At 42.1% G+C, this 22,515-nt stretch overlaps 1 protein-coding gene across 1 annotated transcript; it reads right to left on the bottom strand.

The window, feature by feature from the left end:
- Nucleotides 1–153: 153 nt before the first annotated feature.
- Nucleotides 154–21,761, bottom strand: LOC128231947 (sodium/glucose cotransporter 4-like). Its single transcript, XM_052945232.1, has 15 exons — nucleotides 21,637–21,761; nucleotides 21,110–21,181; nucleotides 19,143–19,247; nucleotides 14,750–14,809; nucleotides 14,299–14,403; nucleotides 8,323–8,428; nucleotides 7,988–8,068; nucleotides 7,505–7,710; nucleotides 3,100–3,235; nucleotides 2,742–2,849; nucleotides 2,062–2,212; nucleotides 1,706–1,874; nucleotides 1,360–1,575; nucleotides 817–901; nucleotides 154–589 (listed from the first exon to the last, which is right to left on the bottom strand). Exons 1-15 carry the CDS (start codon nucleotides 21,736–21,738, stop codon nucleotides 345–347), a joined length of 1,947 nt encoding a protein of 648 aa, XP_052801192.1. The 5' UTR covers nucleotides 21,739–21,761; the 3' UTR covers nucleotides 154–344.
- Between the last annotated feature and the right edge of the window lie 754 nt (nucleotides 21,762–22,515).

Genomic DNA, 22,515 nt, shown 5'->3' on the forward strand with positions numbered 1-22,515 from the left:
AAACTGGTATAAATGTGTCCATTGAACACTTTTGTGTCGGCTGCAAAAGTGGAACATGTACGCCACATGTACTGGCATCGCGACAATATCCAAACAAAGTACAACATCATAATTTCATGATGGCATTATTTTATTTTAATAAATGATAATGTATTATTTGTTGCTACACAAGTATAGTATAATACAAATATTCATGTATGATTTTGCACAATAAACACAATTCTCAATACCAAAAATACATGAAATTAATCCCATAGTATTTTGATTGAGAATGTGCAACGGTTAATTAAAACTAGTGCTGGAGTCACTACTGCGCACCATTGTCTACCGGCGGATCCCAATATCTACCGGAAGAAGCCAATCAAAAATGCGATCATCACGACCCCAATGGCGGCGTTCACGTTGAGAATCTTGCTCCAGAAGGAACTCTCCTTCAAGAAGTCGCGTTTCTGTGTAGCCTGCTCCTCCATACTGTGTTCCTCCGCACGGTCCGGAATCCCGCAGATGAAATCAGCCCAGTGCTTGCATTTGCCGGTGGTGTCTGCGTCTTCGCTATAGTCTGCTTCATGTGATTTTTCCTCACATACAGCTGACAATACAGTAACAGAAAGAATATAATCAGAAATCAAAAAACAGTCAGATAAAACTATTTTCACAAGTAAATGAAAACTTATATGACTCATTAAAACTAACAAAAGAGCAGATTACAAGACATAATCGTCGTGTTACATTTCTGACATCTTATTTCTTTTTCCTGCCAACAAAAATGTAGAAATATTTTTTTTCAGAAATTATAAAGCTGCTGACCATAAGTACCTTGCTGTTTTAGATTGAATTCCTGAACCTCCGTGACGTCAATGTCCTCCGCCCGGTACCGGTCCCACCATGTCAGCCCCACTATCTGAAACCGTGCAAGGAAAGTCCCTCTACCAATCTCTTATATACGTGTTGATATAGAATACACTGAATTAATGAGACCCTGACGCCAATGTCCTCCGCGCGGTACCAATCCCAACATGTCAATCCAACAACATTTTTAAGCAAGAAAAGAACCTTATATTATGTGCGTATCATTTTATTCTACAATTTTGGATATATAACAATGTTATTCAATGTTCAGTTTGTTAAGTCTCTTATTTCGAATGTGGGCTTCTTAACGTATTCGGCTGGAGTACACCAGTGTCCCGGTATAAATATGAACGCATGGGCCTTAAACGACTATTAACTTACCAGTGAATACTATGACTTAAGAAGACGGACAGCGCTGTTTACAAAGGACTTAATGACGTCAACAATCTGATACAACGTCTTATTTTTGACAAAACAACGATGTGGTGTCTAGAAGTACATGATACATACCCGTGAAGACTGTGGCTTCCTCGTTAGGAGACTGACAACGACGATGACAACGGACGTGATCACAAGAACCATCTGGCAAAAGTACGTGTAGTGGATGCGGGCAACGACGGGTGGCCTGGTATCTGCATCCCCGCAGTCAGGCGCCGGGTATACAAAGTCAAGGACCATCCGTATTACTCCACAGGTGTGTCCCGCTAGGATTCCCCAGAATGCTCCCTAAACGATAAAGGGAATATAAATTGTTAAAATATTTGCAATAACTGAAGTGCCTTTAAATATTTGTAAGCAAACGCTTTTGCAAGACTATGCCATCACTATGACGACAACGAATACATACAGGCCATACCTGTTCGTTCATGCGCCTCCAGAGTATGGCCCACAAGAAAAGGGCGCCTATTGGTGTGCCCAAGTAGCCCTGTACCGCCTGGATGTAAACAAACAGCTGCCCACTCTGTGAGGACTTCACTAGCGGGATCCATAGGATGCTCAGGCCGCTCACAACCGCGACGAATACCCTATAGAACAGGTTATAGTTATAGTAATGACCGAGACATAAGAAAAGCGGTAGATGACCGATATTGTTTTCATTGTTTTGTCAGTTGCATCGAAGTCGGGATATACTAAACATATATTCAAAATTTATCACTACAATGGACAGAGTTTCAAATAAGTACATTTGGAGAATCATTCATTGACTAGTACCTGCCGACAATCAGTAGTTCCCGCTCAGTAGCATGCCGACGGAACTTCCGCCACAGGTCCATGGTGAACAAGGTGGATGCGGAATTCAGGATGGAAGTCAGCGACGACATTATAGCTGATAACATCACCGCCATCAGTAGACCACGGAGACCTTAATTTACCAAGTAAAAAAGGTCATTATAATAAGTTAAATAACGGGATGCAATTTTGCTGAATCACAAGACCAAGTGGCCGATGTTGCGAACTAAGTTGCCATACAATGCAGGCATTGGATCTCTCTGTGCAAGAAGCGTTATGTGCTTGTACAGGACATATGTCGAAGGCGTGCATAAGGCTGATTTCATTTGGAAATAAAATCAACAAAACAAAGGGGAACAGTACGATTATATAAGTTTATAAGGCTTTGACCTACACACACGAACCAACCTGCGAGCAGGAGCCCGTGTTGGCGGTGTGTGAACAGATAACAGTGTTGCTTGAATAGTTGTTGTAATAAAAAAAACCTCAATACCCCCAACGCACGCACGCACACACACGCGCACACACATAATTCGTAAGTGTCTACCCACCCGCGGGCAGGAATCCAAGTTTCGTGAAGGCTTTGTTCGGACAGCCAAAAGGGTTGCCGCAGTAATGTTTTCAATCGATACCCGTCAATACCAGATTATAAGTATACCCACCTGCGGGCAGCAGCCCAAGGACGAGTTTTGGGTAGGCGATATTGGAACAGCCAACAGGGTTGTCGCAGTAAGTCTTACACTTTTCCGCGTCCACACACCCGACCTCGTCTGTAAAAATATGTAGTTCCGATTTTAGGTTGAAAACAGCAAACTGTGTGAAGGGCGCTGGATGGTTGTGCATGCTTTTGGTAAACCTTGTGAGGTGTAACAAAAATGTCAACCTTGTTTAAGGCCAATTAATACTTATGTCGCCTCATATTTACAGTACCATCCTCATATTAACAGTACCAACACTGGCATTGCACATTATTAATTTTCTATTTGTTCATATTTATTTTAACTGACCATTGAAACGTACCAGGATACAGTGCTCGGCTGATCATGCCGGGCCATATCATGAGGAAGAGAGGCAATATTTTAAGGTAGCCGGCCAGGATGGCGCCGCCCTTGGCATGTGTTAGGTTCTTTGCCGCCAATGTCCGTTGGACTATGACCTTAAAGTAGAAACAACGATATCATTAGTAGGTACTTTTCTACCATAATATAGCTGGACGGATCAAGTTGGGCAAATGATGATGAAAATGGACAAATGATTCTTGGTCACTAGGGACCGCTGATCTATCACCTACAAGTTGGAAACTTGAGATGCACTTTTGTTTTTCATTCGTTCCCTGAAAACGTGTCTTGGAAGACAAAGCACAAATATTACATGAGTATTAAAAGGACAGTAAAATTTTAAGTGCGTGGTATTCAGTATAATGCAAACATATATTTCATAGTTATAGTAATGACCGAGACATAAGAAAACCGGTAGATGATCGATATTGTTTTCTCAACATTGTTTTGTTATTTGCATCGATGGCGGGATAAACTAAATTTACATTCAACATTTATCACTATAATGGACGGAGTTTTAAAAAAATACATTTGGATAATCATTTATAAACTAGTACCTGCCGACAATCAGTAGTTCCCGCTTAGGAGCGTGCCGACAGTTTTATACATATATACGTTGAAAATATCAAAAACGTCCAACGCTCTGACGCAAATAGTCCCCGTCCAACGCTCTCACAGAAATGGTCTCCGTTCAACGCTGACACAAATGGTCTCCGTCCAACGCTACACACACAAATAGTCTCCGTCCAACGCTCTCACACAAATAGTCTACGTCCACCGCTCTTACAAAATAGTCTCCGTCTAACGCTCTCACACAAATGGTCTCCGTCCAACGATCTGATACTAATACTTTCCGCCCTACGCTCTCACACAAATAGTCTCCGTCCAACGGTATAACACAATTAGTCTCCGTCCAACGCTACTCACACAAATAGTCTCCGTCCAACGCTACACACACAAAAAGTCTCCGCCCAACGCTCTGACACAAACAGTGTCCGTCCAACGCTCTGACACAAATAGTCTCCGTCCAACGCTCTGACACAAATGTCCTCCGTCCAACGCTCTCACAGAAATAGTCTCCGTCCAACGCTACACACACAAAAAGTCTCCGCCCAACGCTCTGACACAAACAGTGTCCGTCCAACGCTCTGACACAAACAGTGTCCGTCCAATGCTCTGACACATATAGTCTCCGTCCAACGCTCTCGCAGAAATGGTCTCCGTTCAACGCTGACACAAATGGTCTCCGTCCAACGCTACACACACAAATAGTCTCCGTCCAACGCTACACACACAAATAGTCTCCGTCCAACGCTACACACACAAATAGTCTCCGTCCAACGCTCTCACAGAAATGGTCTCCGTTCAACGCTCACACAAATGGTCTCCGTCCAACGCTACACACACAAATAGTCCCTGTCCAACGCTCTCACAGAAATGGTCTCCGTTCAACGCTGACACAAATGGTCTCCGTCCAACGCTACACACACAAATAGTCTCCGTCCAACGCTCTCACACAAATAGTCTCCGTCCACCGTTCTTACAAAATAGTCTCCGTCCAACGCTCTCACACAAATGGTCTCCGTCCAATGATCTGATACTAATACTCTCCGCCCTACGCTCTCACACAAATAGTCTCCGTCCAACGGTATAACACAATTAGTCTCCGTCCAACGCTACACACACAAATAGTCTCCGTCCAACGGTATAACACAATTAGTCTCCGTCCAACGCTACTCACACAAATAGTCTCCGTCCAACGGTATAACACAATTAGTCTCCGTCCAACGCTACACACACAAATAGTCTCCATCCAACGCTACACACACAAAAAGTCTCCGTCCAACGCTACACACACAAATAGTCTCCGTCCAACGGTATAACACAATTAGTCTCCGTCCAACGCTACACACACAAATAGTCTCCGTCCAACGGTATAACACAATTAGTCTCCGTCCAACGCTACACACACAAATAGTCTCCGTCCAACGGTATAACACAATTAGTCTCCGTCCAACGCTACTCACAGAATTAGTCTCCGTCCAACGCTACACACACAAATAGTCTCCGTCCAACGGTATAACACAATTAGTCTCCGTCCAACGCTACACACACAAAAAATCTCCGCCCAACGCTCTGACATAAACAGTGTCCGTCCAACGCTCTGACACAAATGTCCTCCGTCCAACGCTCTAACACAAATAGAATCCGTCCAACGCTCTGACACAAATGTCCTCCGTCCAACGCTCTAACACAAATAGTATCCGTCCAACGCTCTCACACAAATCGTCTCCGTCCATCGCTCTCACACAAATAGTCTCCGTCCAACGCTCTGATACAAATAGGTTCCGTCCAACGCTCTCACAGAAACAGTATCCGTCCAACGCTCTGACACAAATAGTGTCCGTCCAACGCTCTCACACAAATAGTCTCCGTCAAACCCTCTGATACAAATAGGTTCCGTCCAACGCACTCAAACAAATTGTCTCCGTCCAACGCTCTCACACAAATAATCTCCGTCCAACGCTCTCACACAAATAGTCTCCGTCCAACGCTACACACACAAATAGTCTCCGTCCAACGCTCTCACAGAAACAGTATCCGTCCAACGCTCTCGAACAAACAGTATCCGTCCAACGTTCTCACAAAAATGGTCTCCGTCCAACGCTCTCACACAAATGGTCTACGTCCATCGCTCTCACACAAATAGTCGCTGTCCAACGCTCTCACACAAATGGTTTCCGTCCAACGCTCACACACAAACAGTATCCGTCCATCGCTCTCACACAAATGGTCTCCGTCCAACGCTTTCACACAAACAGTATCCGTCCAATGCTCTGACACAAATAGTCTCCATCCATCGCTCTGACACAAATAGTCTCCGCCCAACGCTCTCACACAAATGGTCTCCTTCCAACGCTCTGACACAAACAGTATCCGTCCAACGCTCTGACACAAATAGTATCCGTCCAACGCTCTCAAACAAACAGTATTCGTCCATCGCTCTGACAAAATAGTCTCCGTCCAACGCTCTGCCACAAACAGTATCCGTCCAACGCTCTGATACTAATACTCTCCGCCCTACGCTCTCACACAAAATTAATAGTCTCCGTCCAACGGTATAACACAATTAGTCTCCGTCCAACGCTACTCACACAAATAGTCTCCGTCCAACGCTACACACACAAAAAGTCTCCGCCCAACGCTCTGACACAAACAGTGTCCGTCCAACGCTCTGACGCAAATAGTCTCCGTCCAACGCTCTGACACAAATAGTATCCGTCCAACGCTGTCACACAAATAGTCTCCGTCCAACGCTCTGACACAAATATCTCCGTCCAACGCTCTGAAACATATAGTGTCCGTCCAACGCTCTAAAACAAATAGTCTCCGTCAACCGCTCTCACACAAATACTCTCCGCCCAACCCTCTGAAACAAATTGTCTCCGGCCAACGTTCTCACACAAATAGTCTCCGCCCAACGCTCTTACACAAATTGTCTCCGTCCAACGCTCTGACACAAAGAGTCTGCGTCCAAAGCTCTAACACAAATAGTCTCCGTCCAACGCTCTCACACAAATGGTCTCCGTCCAACGCTCTGACACAAAGAGTCTGCGTCCAACGCTCTCACACAAACAGTATCCGTCCAAAGCTCTCACACAAACAGTATCCGTCCAACGCTCTCACACAAATAGTCGCCGTCCAACGCTCTCACACAAAATGTCACCCTCCAACGCTCTCACACAAATAGTCTCCACCCAACGCTCTCACACAAATGGTCTCCGTCCAACGCTCCCACACAAATAGTCTCCGTCCAACGCTCTGACACAAATAGTCTCCGCCCAACGCTCTGACACGAATAGTCTCCGTCAAACACTCTGACACAATTAGTCTTCGTCCAACACTCTCACACAAATAGTCTCCGTCAAACGCTCTCGCACAAATATTCACCGTCCAACACTCTCACACAAATGGTCTCCGTCCAACGCTGTCACACAAATAGTCTCCGTCCAATGCTGTCACACAAATCGTCTCCGTCCAACGCTGTCACACAAATAGTCTCCGCCCAAAGCTCTCACACAAATGGTCTCCGTCCAACGCTAGCTCACACATAGTCTCCGCCCAACGCTCTCACACAAATAGTCTCCGTCCAACACTCTCACACAAAGACTCCGCACAACGCTCTCACTCAAACAGTATCCGTCCAACGCTCTCAAACAAATTGTCTCCGTCCAACGCTCTCACACAAATAGTCTCCGACAAATAGGTTCCGTCCAACGCTCCTACACAAGTTTATACTAAGGTCCAACATGGCACAGAATATAAGCGATACAGAGTTGTGTCATGCACACACTACATGTATATACCTGGTCACAGCACCAGTACCACAGGCAGCCAATGGAAGCCTGGAGGAGAATGCCCGGCCATGGCTGGTCTGACGTCACGGCGTCACGTAACAGGTGGAAAGCGTCTTCCGGTGGGGCTCCGCACGTGCTGTTTGCATGACGGACGATTGGGACCGACTCTGCGTACAGCGCTTGTAGCCGGTAGTAGCCGCCAACTCTTTGCAATCCTATTAACAGACAAAAAGTGACAGTCCATGCGAGATTGCACTGCAACTCACTAAAGATACACCTAGTTTCATAATCAGGAAATGGGAAGTGGCTAAATGGGACATAAGATGGTCAGTGGATGTTATCAAGAGAGAGAATACACCCCTATATATATCATCAGGTGGGAGTTAAAGGGGACACTTGATGTGTGGATAACGGCCGCTAGAGCGCCTTACTAGTTAGAGCATCATATGAAGAAAGGGAAAGGCTTGGTATAGGCAGGTTGCTGTTACGTACCTATGCCGAGGAGAGAGAAAGCACCCACAGTCATGATCACCGTCTGTAGCGTGTCAGTATATATCACAGCCGCTAGACCACCTGTGAAATAAATGGATACTCTGAGCGTTCAGCTGGTTCCTAAACGTGAGACAGTCGCGTGTATCATTAAAAAATGATATTTCTGTCAGCATCAATTTACAAGCTGCAAGAATTTTACACGAAATCGTGTGAACGTGTATTTTACACTCTATATTGTAAAAAACAACAATTGTGAAAGCGTGTGTGTTTCTCCAGAAAAAGGTGCAAGGTGATAATGTGGTGATGATACCATAAAGAAAATACAAGATATTTACCCAAAACAGTGTACACGGCGGTTACAAGCAGAAGTGCCGCTATAGAGACGTACATGTCCCAGCCAAGAGCCAATTTGATGAATAGTGCACCCGCAAATATAGACACCTGGAATAATAACAGGAGTGCATGGACCGGGAGCAGACCTAAAACTGAAACGCCAGTGTCAAATGGATAAATAATGCTCACCCCACCCCCGCAAATATAGACACCTGGAATAATAACAGAAGTGCATGTATCGGAACCAGGCCTACAACTGAAACACCAGGGCCAACTGGATAAATAATGCTCCGCCCAACCCCGCAAATACAGACACCTGGAATAATAACAGAAGTGCATGTATCGGAACCAGGCCTATAACTGAAACGCCAGGGCCAACTGGATAAATAATGCTCCGCCCAACCCCGCAAATACAGACACCTGGAATAATAACAGAAGTGCATGTATCGGAACCAGGCCTATAACTGAAACGCCAGGGCCAACTGGATAAATAATGCTCATCCCACCCCCTCAAATACAGACACCTGGAAAAATAATAGGAGTGCATGTATCGGGACCAGGCCTATAACTGAAACACCAGGATAAATAATGCTCACCCCACCCCCACAAATATAGACACCTGGAATAATAACAGGAGTACATGTACCGGGAACAGGCGTATAACTGAAACACCAGGGCCAACTGGATAAATAATGCTCACTCCACCCCCCGTAAATCTAGACACCTGGAATAATGACAGAAGTACGTGTACCGGGACGAGGCCTATAACTGAAACAAATAATGCTCACCCCATCTCCGCAAATATAGACACCTGGAATAATAATAGGAGTGCGTGAACCGGGACCAGGCCTATAACTGAAACACCAGGGCCAACTGGATAAATAATGCCCACCCCACCCCGCAAATACAGACACCTGGAATAATAACAGAAGTACATGTACCGGGACCAGGCCTTTAACTGAAACAAATAATGCTCACTCCACCCCCGCAAATTTAGACACCTGGAATAATAATAGGAGTGCATGTACCGGGACCAGGCCTATAACTGAAACACCAGGATAAATAATGCTCACCCCACCCCCACAAATATAGACACCTGGAATAATAATAATAGGAGTGCATGTATCGGGAATAGGCCTATAACTGAAACACCAGGATAAATAATGCTTATTCCACCCCCACAAATATAGACACCTGGAATAATAATAATAGGAGTGCATGTACCGGGAACAGGCCTATAACTGAAACACCAGGATAAGTAATGCTCACCCCATCCCCGCAAATATAGACACCTGGAATAATAATAATAGGAGTGCATGTACCGGGAATAGGCCTATAACTGAAACACCAGGATAAATAATGCTCACCCCATCCCCGCAAATATAGATATCTGGATTAATTACAGGAATACATGTACCGGGAACAGGCCTATAACTGAAATACCAGGGCCAACTTGATAACTTATGCCGCAAATATAGACACCTGGACTAATAACAGGAGTATATGTACCGGGAACACGCCTATAACTGAAACACCAGGGCCAAATGGATAAATAATGCCAACCCCAACCCCGCAAATATAGACACCTGAAATAATAACAGAACTGAATGTATCGGAACCAGGCTTATAACTGAAACACCAGGGCCAACTGGATAAATAATGCTCACCCCACCCCCGAAAATATAGACACCTGGAATAATAACAGGAGTACATGTAACGGGAATACGCCTATAACTGAAACACCAGGGCCAAATGGATAAAAAATGCCCACCCCAACCCCGCATATATAGATACCTGGAATAATAACAGGAGTGCATGTATCGGAACCAGGCCTATAACCGAAACACCAGGGCCAACTGGATAAATAATGCTCACCCCACCCCCGAAAATATAGACACCTGGAATAATAACAGGAGTACATGTATCGGGAACACGCCTATAACTGAAACACCAGGGCCAACTGGATAAATAATGCCCACCCCAACCCCGCAAATATAGACACCTGGAATAATAACAGAAGTGCATGTATCGGAACCAGGCCTATAACTGAAACACCAGGGCCAACTGGATAAATAATGCTCACCCCACCCCCGCAAATACAGACACCTGGAAAAATAATAGGAGTGCATGTATCGGAACCAGGCCTATAACTAAAACGCCAGGATAAATAATGCCCACACCACCCCCGAAAATATAGACACCTGGTATAATAACAGGAGTATATGTACCGGGAACAGGCCTAAAACTGAAACACCAGGGCCAACTGGATAAATAATGACCACCCCACCCCCGCAAATATAGACACCTGGAATAATAACAGGAGTACATGTACCGGGAACACGCCTATAACTAAAACACCAAGGCCAACTGGATAAATAATGACCACCTCAACCCCGCAAATATAGACACCAGGAATAATAACAGAAGTGCATGTATCGAAACCAGGCCTATAACTGAAACACCAAGGCCAACTGGATAAATAATGACCACCTCAACCCCGCAAATATAGACACCAGGAATAATAACAGAAGTGCATGTATCGAAACCAGGCCTATAACTGAAACACCAGGATAAATAATGCTCACCCCACCCCCACAAATATAGACACCTGGAATAATAATAATAGGAGTGCATGTATCGGAACCAGGCCTATAACTGAAACACCAGGATAAATAATGCCCACCCCATCCCCGCAAATCTAGACACCTGGAATAATAACAGAAGTACATGTACCGGGACCAGGCCTTTAACTGAAACACCAGGATAAATAATGCTCACCCCATCCCCGCAAATATAGACACCTGGAATAATAATAGGAGTGCATGTACCGGAACCAGGCCTATAACTGAAACACCAGGATAAATAATGTTCACCCCATCCCCGCAAAATATAGACACCTGGAATAATAATAGGAGTGCATGTACCGGGAACAGGCCTATAACTGAAACACCAGGATAAATAATGCTCACCCCATCCCCGCAAATATAGACACCTGAAATAATAATAATAGGAGTGCATGTATCGGGAACAGGCCGATTACTGAAACACCAGGATAAATAATGCTCACCCCATCCCCGAAAATATAGACACCTGGAATAATAATAATAGGAGTGCATGTATCGGGAACAGGCCTATAACTGAAACACCAGGATAAATAATGCTCACCCCATCCCCGCAAATATAGACACCTGGAATAATAACAGGAATACATGTATCGGGAATACGCCTATAACTGAAACACCAGGATAAATAATGCTCACCCCATCCCCGCAAATATAGACACCTGGAATAATAATAATAGGAGTGCATGTATCGGGAACAGGCCTATAACTGAAACACCAGGATAAATAATGCTCACCCCAACCCTGCAAATATAGATATCTGGATTAATTACAGGAATACATGTACCGGGAACAGGCCTATAACTGAAATACCAGGGCCAACTTGATAACTTATGCCGCAAATATAGACACCTGGACTAATAACAGGAGTATATGTACCGGGAACACGCCTATAACTGAAACACCAGGGCCAAATGGATAAATAATGCCAACCCCAACCCCGCAAATATAGACACCTGAAATAATAACAGAACTGAATGTATCGGAACCAGGCTTATAACTGAAACACCAGGGCCAACTGGATAAATAATGCTCACCCCACCCCCGAAAATATAGACACCTGGAATAATAACAGGAGTACATGTAACGGGAATACGCCTACAACTGAAACACCAGGGCCAAATGGATAAAAAATGCCCACCCCAACCCCGCATATATAGATACCTGGAATAATAACAGGAGTGCATGTATCGGAACCAGGCCTATAACCGAAACACCAGGGCCAACTGGATAAATAATGCTCACCCCACCCCCGAAAATATAGACACCTGGAATAATAACAGGAGTACATGTATCGGGAACACGCCTATAACTGAAACACCAGGATAAATAATGCTCACCCCAACCCTGCAAATATAGACATCTGGAATAATAACAGAAATACATGTACCGTGAACACGCCTATAACTGAAACACCAGGGCCAACTGGATAAATAATGCTCACCCCACCTCCACAAATATAGAAATCTGGAAAAATAGTAGGAGTGAATGTATCGACTTGCACTAGGAGCAGACCTAGCGTTTAAATGTAAATTTCGAAGGCCAGGGCCAACTGGATAAGTAATACCCTCCTCAACCCCGCAATTATAGACACCTGGAATAATAACAGAAGTGCATGTATCGGAACCAGGCCTATAACTGAAACACCAGGGCCAAATGGATAAATAATGCCCACCCCAACCCCGCAAATATAGACATCTGGAATAATAACAGAAATACATGTACCGTGAACAGGCCTATAACTGAAACACCAGGGCCAACTTGATAACTTATGCCGCAAATATAGACACCTGGACTAATAACAGGAGTAAAAGTACCGGGAACACGCCTATAACTGAAACGCCAGGGCCAAATGGATAAATAATGCTCACCCCAACCCCGCAAATACAGACACCTGGACTAATAACAGGAGTAAAAGTACCGGGAACAGGCCTAAAACTGAAACACCAGGGCCAACTGGATAAATAATGCTCACCCCACCTCCGCAAATATAGACATCTGGAAAAATAGTAGGAGTGAATGTATCGACAGATCTAGTGTTTAAATGTAAATTTCGAAGGCCAGGGCCAACTGAATAAGTAATACCCTCCTCAACCCCGCAATTATAGACACCAGAAAAAAACAGGGGTGCATATACCGACTGTCACCAGGAGCATACCTACACTGGAAATTTACAGGTGCAAGCCCAGAGCCAACTCCCTCAAATACAGGACTACTGGAGACCGGTTCTATCAATATCAATATTCCTGGCCTTGCAACCATTTTAACAGAGTAGCGGTACGTGGCATCAAGACTCATAGGAGCGAGAGTGTACCTTTAGGAAAAATATTCAACAGGAACACTGCATTGTTTTTATCCTAGTTACGAAGTCGCTCCTAGGATAGTGGACCCTCCGTGTATGAAACAAGCGTTCAGAAGTAAAAACTTACTGCTAGTTTGGAGATGATGTGTAGTACACTGTATGAAACACGAGCTTATAGTACTCGCAACTAGTTTGGTGATGATATGTAATACACTGTGTGAAACACGAGCTTATAATGAGGTACTCGCAACTAGTTTGGTGATGATGTGTAGTACACTGTATGAAACACGAGCTTATAATGAGGTACTCGCAACTAGTTTGGTGATGATATGTAATACACTGTGTGAAACACGAGCTTATAATGAGGTACTCACAACTAGTTTGGTGATGATATGTAATACACTGTGTGAAACACGAGCTTATTATGAGGTACTCGCAACTAGTTTGGTAATGATATGTAATACACTGTGTGAAACACGAGCTTATAATGAGGTACTCGCAACTAGTTTGGTAATGATATGTAATACACTGTGTGAAACACGAGCTTATAATGAGGTACTCGCAACTAGTTTGGTGATGATATGTAATACACTGTGTGAAACACGAGCTTATAATGAGGTACTCACAACTAGTTTGGTGATGATATGTAATACACTGTGTGAAACACGAGCTTATAATGAGGTACTCACAACTAGTTTGGTGATGATATGTAATACACTGTGTGAAACACGAGCTTATTATGAGGTACTCGCAACTAGTTTGGTAATGATATGTAATACACTGTATGAAACACGAGCTTATAATGAGGTACTCGCAACTAGTTTGGTGATGATGTGTAGTACACTGTATGAAACACGAGCTTATAATGAGGTACTCGCAACTAGTTTGGTGATGATATATGGCGCACTGTATGACACATGTGTTAATAATTAGATGATTGCGTCTAATTTGGTGATGTATGGCGTACTGTATGAAACAGGACTTAATAATTAGGTGGTCGCCACTAGCTTGGTAATGATATATGGCGCCCTGTATGAACACGAGTTGGTACTCACCGCAAGTTTAGTAATGATGTACAGAACGATGGCGAGCACACTTAGGTAGGTCCGCAGCCGCTCACCGCCAAATCGCTTCTGTATGTACTCCGGAAGTGTGTACACCTACAATACCGTATCAAATGGCTTATCTCTTTTGAGACCGGTTATATGTACATTCTGCCTTCTATCAATGCCAAAATCAATCTCATCAATAAGTACTGGAGGTAAAGTATGGTGCGTTAAACTGGACACAAATAGTTGTAATTCCGTTAAATTTTAGCATGTTATCGGCGATATCATTTGTCATCGTCGTTGTTGATTATGGTGCTACAGTATTGTTGTTGTTGGTTATTAAGAGAGAAAAATGGTCTACAACAAAGCTGTCGGCGTATCGAAACGTTTCGTTTTGAAATGTCTTAACAAAATTACCACACATTTTTGCAAACGTTACAATGTGAAAATGTCTCACCCCAGCGGAGATGTAGACTGGCAGAAAGAGCCATCCCAGCAGTAGCACCAGAGGCATCGACTGTAAAATGTTCTTGTATAGAAATATTTGCACCTCCATAGTAAGCCCCATTTGGGGACATTGGAAGAAGGTTAATGACAAGGTCAGGTGGCTATGTGTGGTCGAGACACACCTTAATTGCGTAATTATGTCAAGGGGATTTCGATATCTCATAAAAACATCTTACAATAATATTAATGCGGAATTAATTCATATCTATGAAAAGGATTACATTATGACTATGTTATATTATCCAACCAAGCAAAACATTAGTTATATTGCCGAACTGTGACCTTGACCTCCAAGTCGAGGTCTTTAGCCCCGTTTAAATGATATTTCTTACTCGTATATCTTGCTCGGTGACTCCCGTTAAGTTACGGGCAAAATTTATACGAAACATTACCTAAACGTATTTCAATTGAAACGCAGATTACGCCAAAGAAAGGTTACGCCTCGAAATTTACGATCTTAAGCCTTATGGTCTCTATGGAAACGCCCACTGGGTAGTTTGTGTAATACTGTGGTCTACAATGTACGATTCTTTTTTAAGAAGTTTGAGCGAAACAGCTATAAATTTGACAACATATTGTGACCTTGACCTTTGAGGTTTTAGGCAAATATTAAGAGAAACATTTATTTGTATGCGGACAGTTTTAAAAATAGCCCAATGATTTCTTGGTGAGTTATATCTCAAAACTGAACAACAAGTACATGCAAGTATTATCGTTATTTTTTAATCGTTTTAAAATAAATAAGAAAACGTAAAACCAAAGAAATACAAGCTAGTACAGTCATTACATTCATTTAATCGACAACGGGTTCACATATTCACATAACGTATCGTAGCTATGTATCTCGTTCCGTTACGTCATGTATCGTAATTTCGGTTCATTGTCCAAACTGTATGGCAGACTAGGCCCCATACCACTAAATAACCAAGTGTCGGTGGCTTTCCTTCAGGAGTCATCAATTAACGTATCGTCAGTTATTTGTGGTGGCGTCATCGTTGATTCAAGCGGTAGTTTTAATGTTCCAAGAGGACGGAGCCCGAATTTATCAATAATTCCAAGGCTGTAATCCAAGTAAGGCGGGGATTTTTCATCAAGATCTTCATTTTCTGGTTCATTTCTATCCCTAGGTTCACTTTTCCAGAAAGATTTTGTCGTTTTTAGCGTTTCGACGTTTGAGTCCAACGAACGTTTACGTCCCGGTCCGGAAGCGCCGTACAACATGCGCGAAAGAGTTTGAGTGGCCAGGTTGTTGGCAGCGTGTATCCGCGAGTTGTATCCGAGGTCCGGCCGCACGTGCTGTCTCCCACTGCCTGAGCCCCCGGGCTCAAAGCTGGCGTCGCTTGGACTTGTCTCCTTTTTCGTTGCGATTCTTCGATAACTAATTTGCTCCGTCCCGGGGAAGTATTGTATATCAAGAAGAATGAAAGTGTGCAATAGAACTGTCAATATTCTTGATAAAGATTTGAAATGATTCATTTTCAGAATGGCAGCAACGTCCAGGTTATTGTAGTACATCAGTGTCTCGCTTCTAAGTAATAATGAAGTGACTGAACATTCTCCAGGAGTTATATACTAATCGCCCGATTCAGGAGTGGTCGCTAATATCCCAGGTTTTATTTCTCTTACAATTACAGTTCGCATCGAATTACCATATCGTTGCTTTAAGAAGTTCCAGGTGTTATCGTGCGTTTCATTAGTGAAAACGGTAATGTATCGTTCTTACTTAAAAAATACCTTTAAGTTTTTACTGACAATATGAATTAACAGATACGTTTATGGTTTAAACTTTGTTTGAATTGAATTGACGCGACGCAATTTCCATTTAGTGCATCTGTATTATTGCCTTCTCAGATTATGTCTGGAGCTTTATATTAAGACTGTACCTGGTACACCGTCTAGGTACACCTTCTAAACACTAACATGGTAAATGAACGGGTAATACAATAGTTGGAGGAGTATATGAGTATGAGTTATATGTTAAAATAAGGTGAGGATGAACAGAAACAATGTTAAACGTTCACATTCAAATGGGGTTTCGCCTTAAAGACAAGCTTTTTGGACAAACGAAGATGACTTTTATAAGTTATTGTCTATTTTTTTAGTTCAATAACTTGTTTACAGAGGGATAAGTGAAATGTGATCGTTTGCAATATACGCCCACTGGGTAGTTTTGTAATCCTATGATGGTCTACAATGTACGATTCTTTTTAAAAAGTTTGAGTGAAACAGCCATATATTTGACATGATATTATGTCCTTGACCTTTGATGTTTAAATAGTATTAGAGACAATTATTTGTATGCGGACAGTTAAAACATCGCTCAATGATATCTTGGTGTGATATGTCTCTTAACTGAATAACAAGAACATACACTTATTATTGTTTATTTTCTATCGTTTTAAAATAAATAAGTAAACGTAAAACCAAAGAAATACGAGTACAGTCATAACATTCATTGAATCGACAAGGGGTTCACATATTCACATCGTAGCTATGTATCTCGTTCCGTTACGTTATGTATCGCAATTCCGGTTCATTTGTCCAAACTGTATGGCAGACCAGGCCCCATACCACTAAATAACTAAGTGTCGGTGTCTTTCCTTCAGGAGTCATCAATTAACGTATCGTCAGTTATTTGTGGTGGCGTCATCATTGATTCAAGCGGTAATCTTAAAGTTCCAAGAGGACGGAGCCCGAATTCATCAATAATTCCAAGGCTGTAATCCAAGTAAGGCGGGGATTTTTCATCAAGATCTTCATTTTCTGGTTCATTTCTATCCCGAGGTTCACTTTTCCAGAAAGATTTTGTCGTTTTTAGCGTTTCGGCGTTTGAGTCCAACGAACGCTTACGTCCCGGCCCGGAAGCGCCGTACAATATGCGCGAAAGAGTTTGAGTGGCCAGGATGTTGGCAGCGTGTATCCGCGAGTTGTATCCGAGGTCCGGCCGCACGTGCTGTCTCCCACTGCCTGAGCCCCCGTGCTCAAAGCTGGCGTCGCTTGGACTGGTCTCCTTTTTCGTTGCGATTCTTCGATAACTAATTTGCTCCGTCCCGCGGAAGCATTGTATATCAAAAAGAATGAAAGAGTGCAATAGAACTGTCAATATTCTTGATAAAGATTTGAAATGATACATTTTCGGAATGGTAGCAACGTCCAGGTTATTGTAGTACATCAGTTTCTCGCTTCTAAGTAATAATGAAGTGACTGAACATTCTCCAATAGTTATATACTTATCGCCCGATTCAGGAGTGGTCGCTTATGTCCGAGGGCTTGTTTTTTCTTCTACAATTACAGTTCGCATCGAATTACCATATCGTTGCTTTAAGAAGTTCCAGGTGTTATCATGCGTTCCATTAGTGAAACCTTAATGTATCGTTCTAACTTAAAAATAATAAGTTTCTACTGACAATATGAAATTAACAGATAAGTTTATGGTTTAAATTTTGTTTGAATTGAATTGACGCGACGCAATTTCCATTTAGTGCATCTGTATTAATGCCTTCTCAGAATATGTCTGGAGCTGTATATTGAGTCTGTACCACGTACACCGTCTAGGTACACCTTCTAAACACTAACATGGTGAGTGAACGGGTGATGCAATAGATGGAGGAGTATAAGAGTACGAGTAATATGTTAAAATAAGGTGAGGATGAACAGAAACAATGTTAAACTTTCTCATTCAAATGGGTTTTCGCCTTAAAGACAAGCTTCTTGATAGATGCACTCTTACTCCCAAATAAGATTAACCACATTTTATAACATTGTTTTAAAATTCCAAAAAGGGTGAATTAATGTAGAAAACAATGGTTCCGAGTTTAATTTGAAAAAAATGAGCATAACACATGGTATTTCTACCTTATGAGATTATAGTAGACCACAGTAAATCTTTTAGCATTCACTAATCATTTAATATTTTTGCGCTTTCTGTTATTAAACACACGGTTAAAATTTTGTAATCAGTAATTAATATTTTCCATAAATGCATTATTGAGTTAACTAATTTTGAGAAAATTTAATACTTATCAAGGGAGAGAACTCTTTCTCAGCGCCGAATGTTTAATTGTCCGCTCTTCTTTATTTTGGCGCCTTTCTCACTTGTTCTCTAGTTTTAATCCGGTTCGGATGTGTGTTTTCGTTCAAACACTTGTATACAGTCATAGAAGTGAAATATGATCGTTTAGCATATTTTTTTTTTGAAAATATTTTATAAAAAAGTGAATGGTGAAGCATGCGGAGTTATTGGCGCAGATCACGGGACAATGCGTTCCAAAAGTACAATCGGTTCTACGACCGTTCACATTGGATTTATATTTTACATGTTAGATGGATACATGTGTACTTACAAGCCACTCATACAGAACTATAGCGATACCGCTGGCGGCCCCGGTACCCGCCAGGCCCACGAAATGCTCGCTGCCGATGTTGCTGCTGAACAGTGACGCGCCAACCTGCGAATTTAAGTGAGAAACAGTTAGTTTCCACGTAGAGAAATGTGATACCAGCTTTATATAGATATGGGACAATGATGCTTTAAGGATCGCTTCAAGCACCGGATACCACTTCCATGTGCCCGTTTTACCCACAAATATATCGCTACGCATGCTAATTGAGAAAAAGAAAGCTTCGAACGACAGGAAGTTACAACAAGAGGGTCGACAATTCTCTCTGGGTCGCCCACTAAAAAATAAGCCTCGAAGTATCTGTTAGAATTCATTTTTGCTATCTAAAGAAAATGGAGCGAGTGCAGTGAGGCCACAGGCTACGGTGGCCACCGTACTACGGTGTTGTGAGACAGGTGACATCCGCAACACTTATTTATATTGTGGGCACAACTGAGTACGTTGAGGCCACAACTTAGTAACTTGTGGCCATAACTTAGTAAATTGTGACGCCAAAACTTAGTAAATTGTGACCAAAACTTAGTAATTTGTGGTTAGTAATTTATGGCAACAACTTAGTAAATTGTGGCCACAACTTAGTAAATTGTGGCCAGAACTTAGTAATTTGTGGCCAAAACTTAGTAAATTGTGACCAAAACTTAGTAAATTGTGACCAAAACTTAGTAATTTGTGGCCACAACTTAGTAATTTGTGGCCACAACTTAGCAAGTTGAGGACACAACTTAGCAAGTTGAGGCCACAACTTAGCAAGTTGAGGCCACTACTTATTAACGTGTGGCCACAACTTAGTGAATTATGGCCACAACTTAGTAACTTGTGACCACAATTTAGTAACTTGAGATCACAACATAGAAACTTGAGACCACAACTTAATAACTTGTGGCCACAAGTTATTAAATCGTGGCCTCAACTTAGTACCTTGTGGCCATAACTTAGTTAAGACAATCAAAACAGCTGTGTCATCTTTGACTGTGTATGGCTTTATATGTGACAGTACGGTACTATGGATACCCCGAAGAAGAAAGAGGATGGAACGAGTCACGGTTATGAACATGGATTATACATTCAAACCTAACGCTCAATTCACTTGCCAAGCAATTTTGTTGCATAATTCTGTAACCATGATTACGTCCAGAATGCTCGATCACGTTGTCAACAAAGCCACAAACAGAACGTGTCACTGTACTCTCTTCGTCAACGATCTCAATACTCTATGAAAAGAACGTTAACTCATTTGATTTACTAGTATATGACTTTTCCTCAAAACGGTTACAATATCAGCACAAGAAATGCCTTCCTGAAAGTAATCTGATGTAAGACGTTCCCTGTATCCGTCCATATTATTCACTTTTGCTGTGTACAAATAGCGTTTTAGTATCAGGGGTGCTTACTGTGTTATAAAAATAAAGCGTTTAAGATTAAACGGCTGTTTTGATTTGCTAAACTAAGTTTTGGCCACAATTTACTAAGTTTTGGCCACAAGTTGCTAAGTTGTGGCCTCAATTTACGAAGTTGTGGCCACAAGTTACTAAGTTGTAGCCACAATATAAATAAAGTGTTTCGGATGTCACCTTTGTGCCACGTACGTAGCAGGCCGAGAAAGCTCACAGTATTTTCTGTAGCTCGCTAAAATGAACTCCAAAAAAAGACGACTTGACCAGATTGACAAAATGCTCTAGACTACATTAAAAAATAAATGTTTATCATTCACTGTCAACTCCCCTCTACATGATATGGAGCTGCAGTAAATAAGGCAAATCCTCGACATGTGCAGAAACCAAGTTGGTTTCGTGTCGGGTAAGCCAGAAAAAGCATGCTTATACATTAATGAGCGAGATAGCACCAAAATGTATTGGCGTATGAAGGTTCAACACAACTTGTCCAAAACGAGTATAATGTCAGAGGTTTACCGGAAACCAGGTCATGCTCCGCCCCGCCAGGAAGTAGCTCCGGACGCTGCCACGGTTGGGTCGGCATAGCGACTGGAATTTCATTAAAGTGTTTAACATTATTTTATTATGTGTTTCACGTTTTGAATTATCTTTAATATCGTATCTTTAAGTGTGTTATTCATTTATTTGTTTCCCTATTATTTGAAGCTTCCACCGAATGTGGAAAAAGCTGTAACAGTTCAAAATGTGCATTCTTTCACACTTTCATATAACTTGCTGGTGTTCATTAGACTTGATCATAAGAATGAAATATAAGAATTAAAAGCATCAAATGGTGGACCATATTCCTATGTCACATTTATATGTAAGCTTTTAAGCGTAAGAGCAAGAAGTTTCATTTCTGACAGGCATATAATCATGGACCGGTGATGCATAAAGTTTAACAAGAGATGTTTTTTACACTTCAAATTAGAAACAATTTATCGTTATAACTATTCTACATAATATAATCTTTTCAATTAAACCTTCAGGAATGCGTAACATACCCAGAATCCGACGGCCAAAACTGAAACAAAGTACACAACGACGACAAGAATGTCCGACCAATGGTTAAGTCCGATCTCGGGTTTACTCTCCGACATGTTCATTCCGTCGTCGGCAAAGACGACCAGCAGTTTACAAATCTTGTAAACAATGGGGATTAGACAGGGCGCTAAATACTGTAGGGTCCGACTTGTTTGTGGTCCTTAGTACACGCTTCTTAGTTTGATGATCTTGGTATGAGATTTCAAGGTATTTCTAGGCGTTTCAAGTGTGAATTACCCGAATAAATTGTAACCCTATACCAAGCGTTGTCTGGTCACTCAAATTGGACCCCTTATCTTTTTAATGTAGTGTCTTTTTATGGAAGGTAATGGCCAATTTTAGGGGGACTTCAACCACTTCCAATAGAGGTCATACTCTCAGGGCGGCGTAAGAAAGACTTACATGATGCCAATGTATAGGGACAGACATAGCTAGCACGTGTTATTTTCGTGTAAAATGTGAACAAATGTTTTGTCTCAAAGGTGAAACATCTTCAAAAGTTCAAATGAGAACTCTAGAGTCAATAACTGTTTAACAATGAAGTAGAAAAAAATGCGTTGGTTATCCCTTTTGAAAATATTGAATTTATAGGCTTCGATTTATAAAAGTTCAAATGAGAATCTGTCAGTTGTTGAGTGTTGTTGTGCTTCAAGGTAAGTAAAATCACTCAATTTAAAAAAAATAGAATTACAATAATCGTTGCCAACATACATTCTAAGTGAGTCCCTTTGAAGATGCAGCTTCATATATGGAATGAAACCTCGGGGTGTTGTGTTTATGTGCAAGTCAAATAATTGTTGCTCAAAGTTTGAATAAGTGGGGGTTTTCAGTGCATGATT

This window comes from Mya arenaria, chromosome 4 (assembly GCF_026914265.1).
Source record: "Mya arenaria isolate MELC-2E11 chromosome 4, ASM2691426v1".
Taxonomy (NCBI): Eukaryota; Metazoa; Mollusca; class Bivalvia; order Myida; family Myidae; genus Mya; species Mya arenaria.

What these genes read in the sequence shown, in the direction of transcription:
- LOC128231947 (XM_052945232.1), bottom strand. Translation starts at nt 21,738, where the DNA reads ATGAACATGTCGGAGAGTAAACCCGAGATCGGACTTAACCATTGGTCG. An exon ending in TTTCTCTCTCCTCGGCATAG is followed by an intron (nt 7,711 to 7,987) that starts GTACGTAACAGC and finishes GTCTGTTAATAG; the next exon opens with GATTGCAAAGAGTTGGCGGC. An exon ending in CAGCCGAGCACTGTATCCTG is followed by an intron (nt 2,850 to 3,099) that starts GTACGTTTCAAT and finishes ATATTTTTACAG; the next exon opens with ACGAGGTCGGGTGTGTGGAC.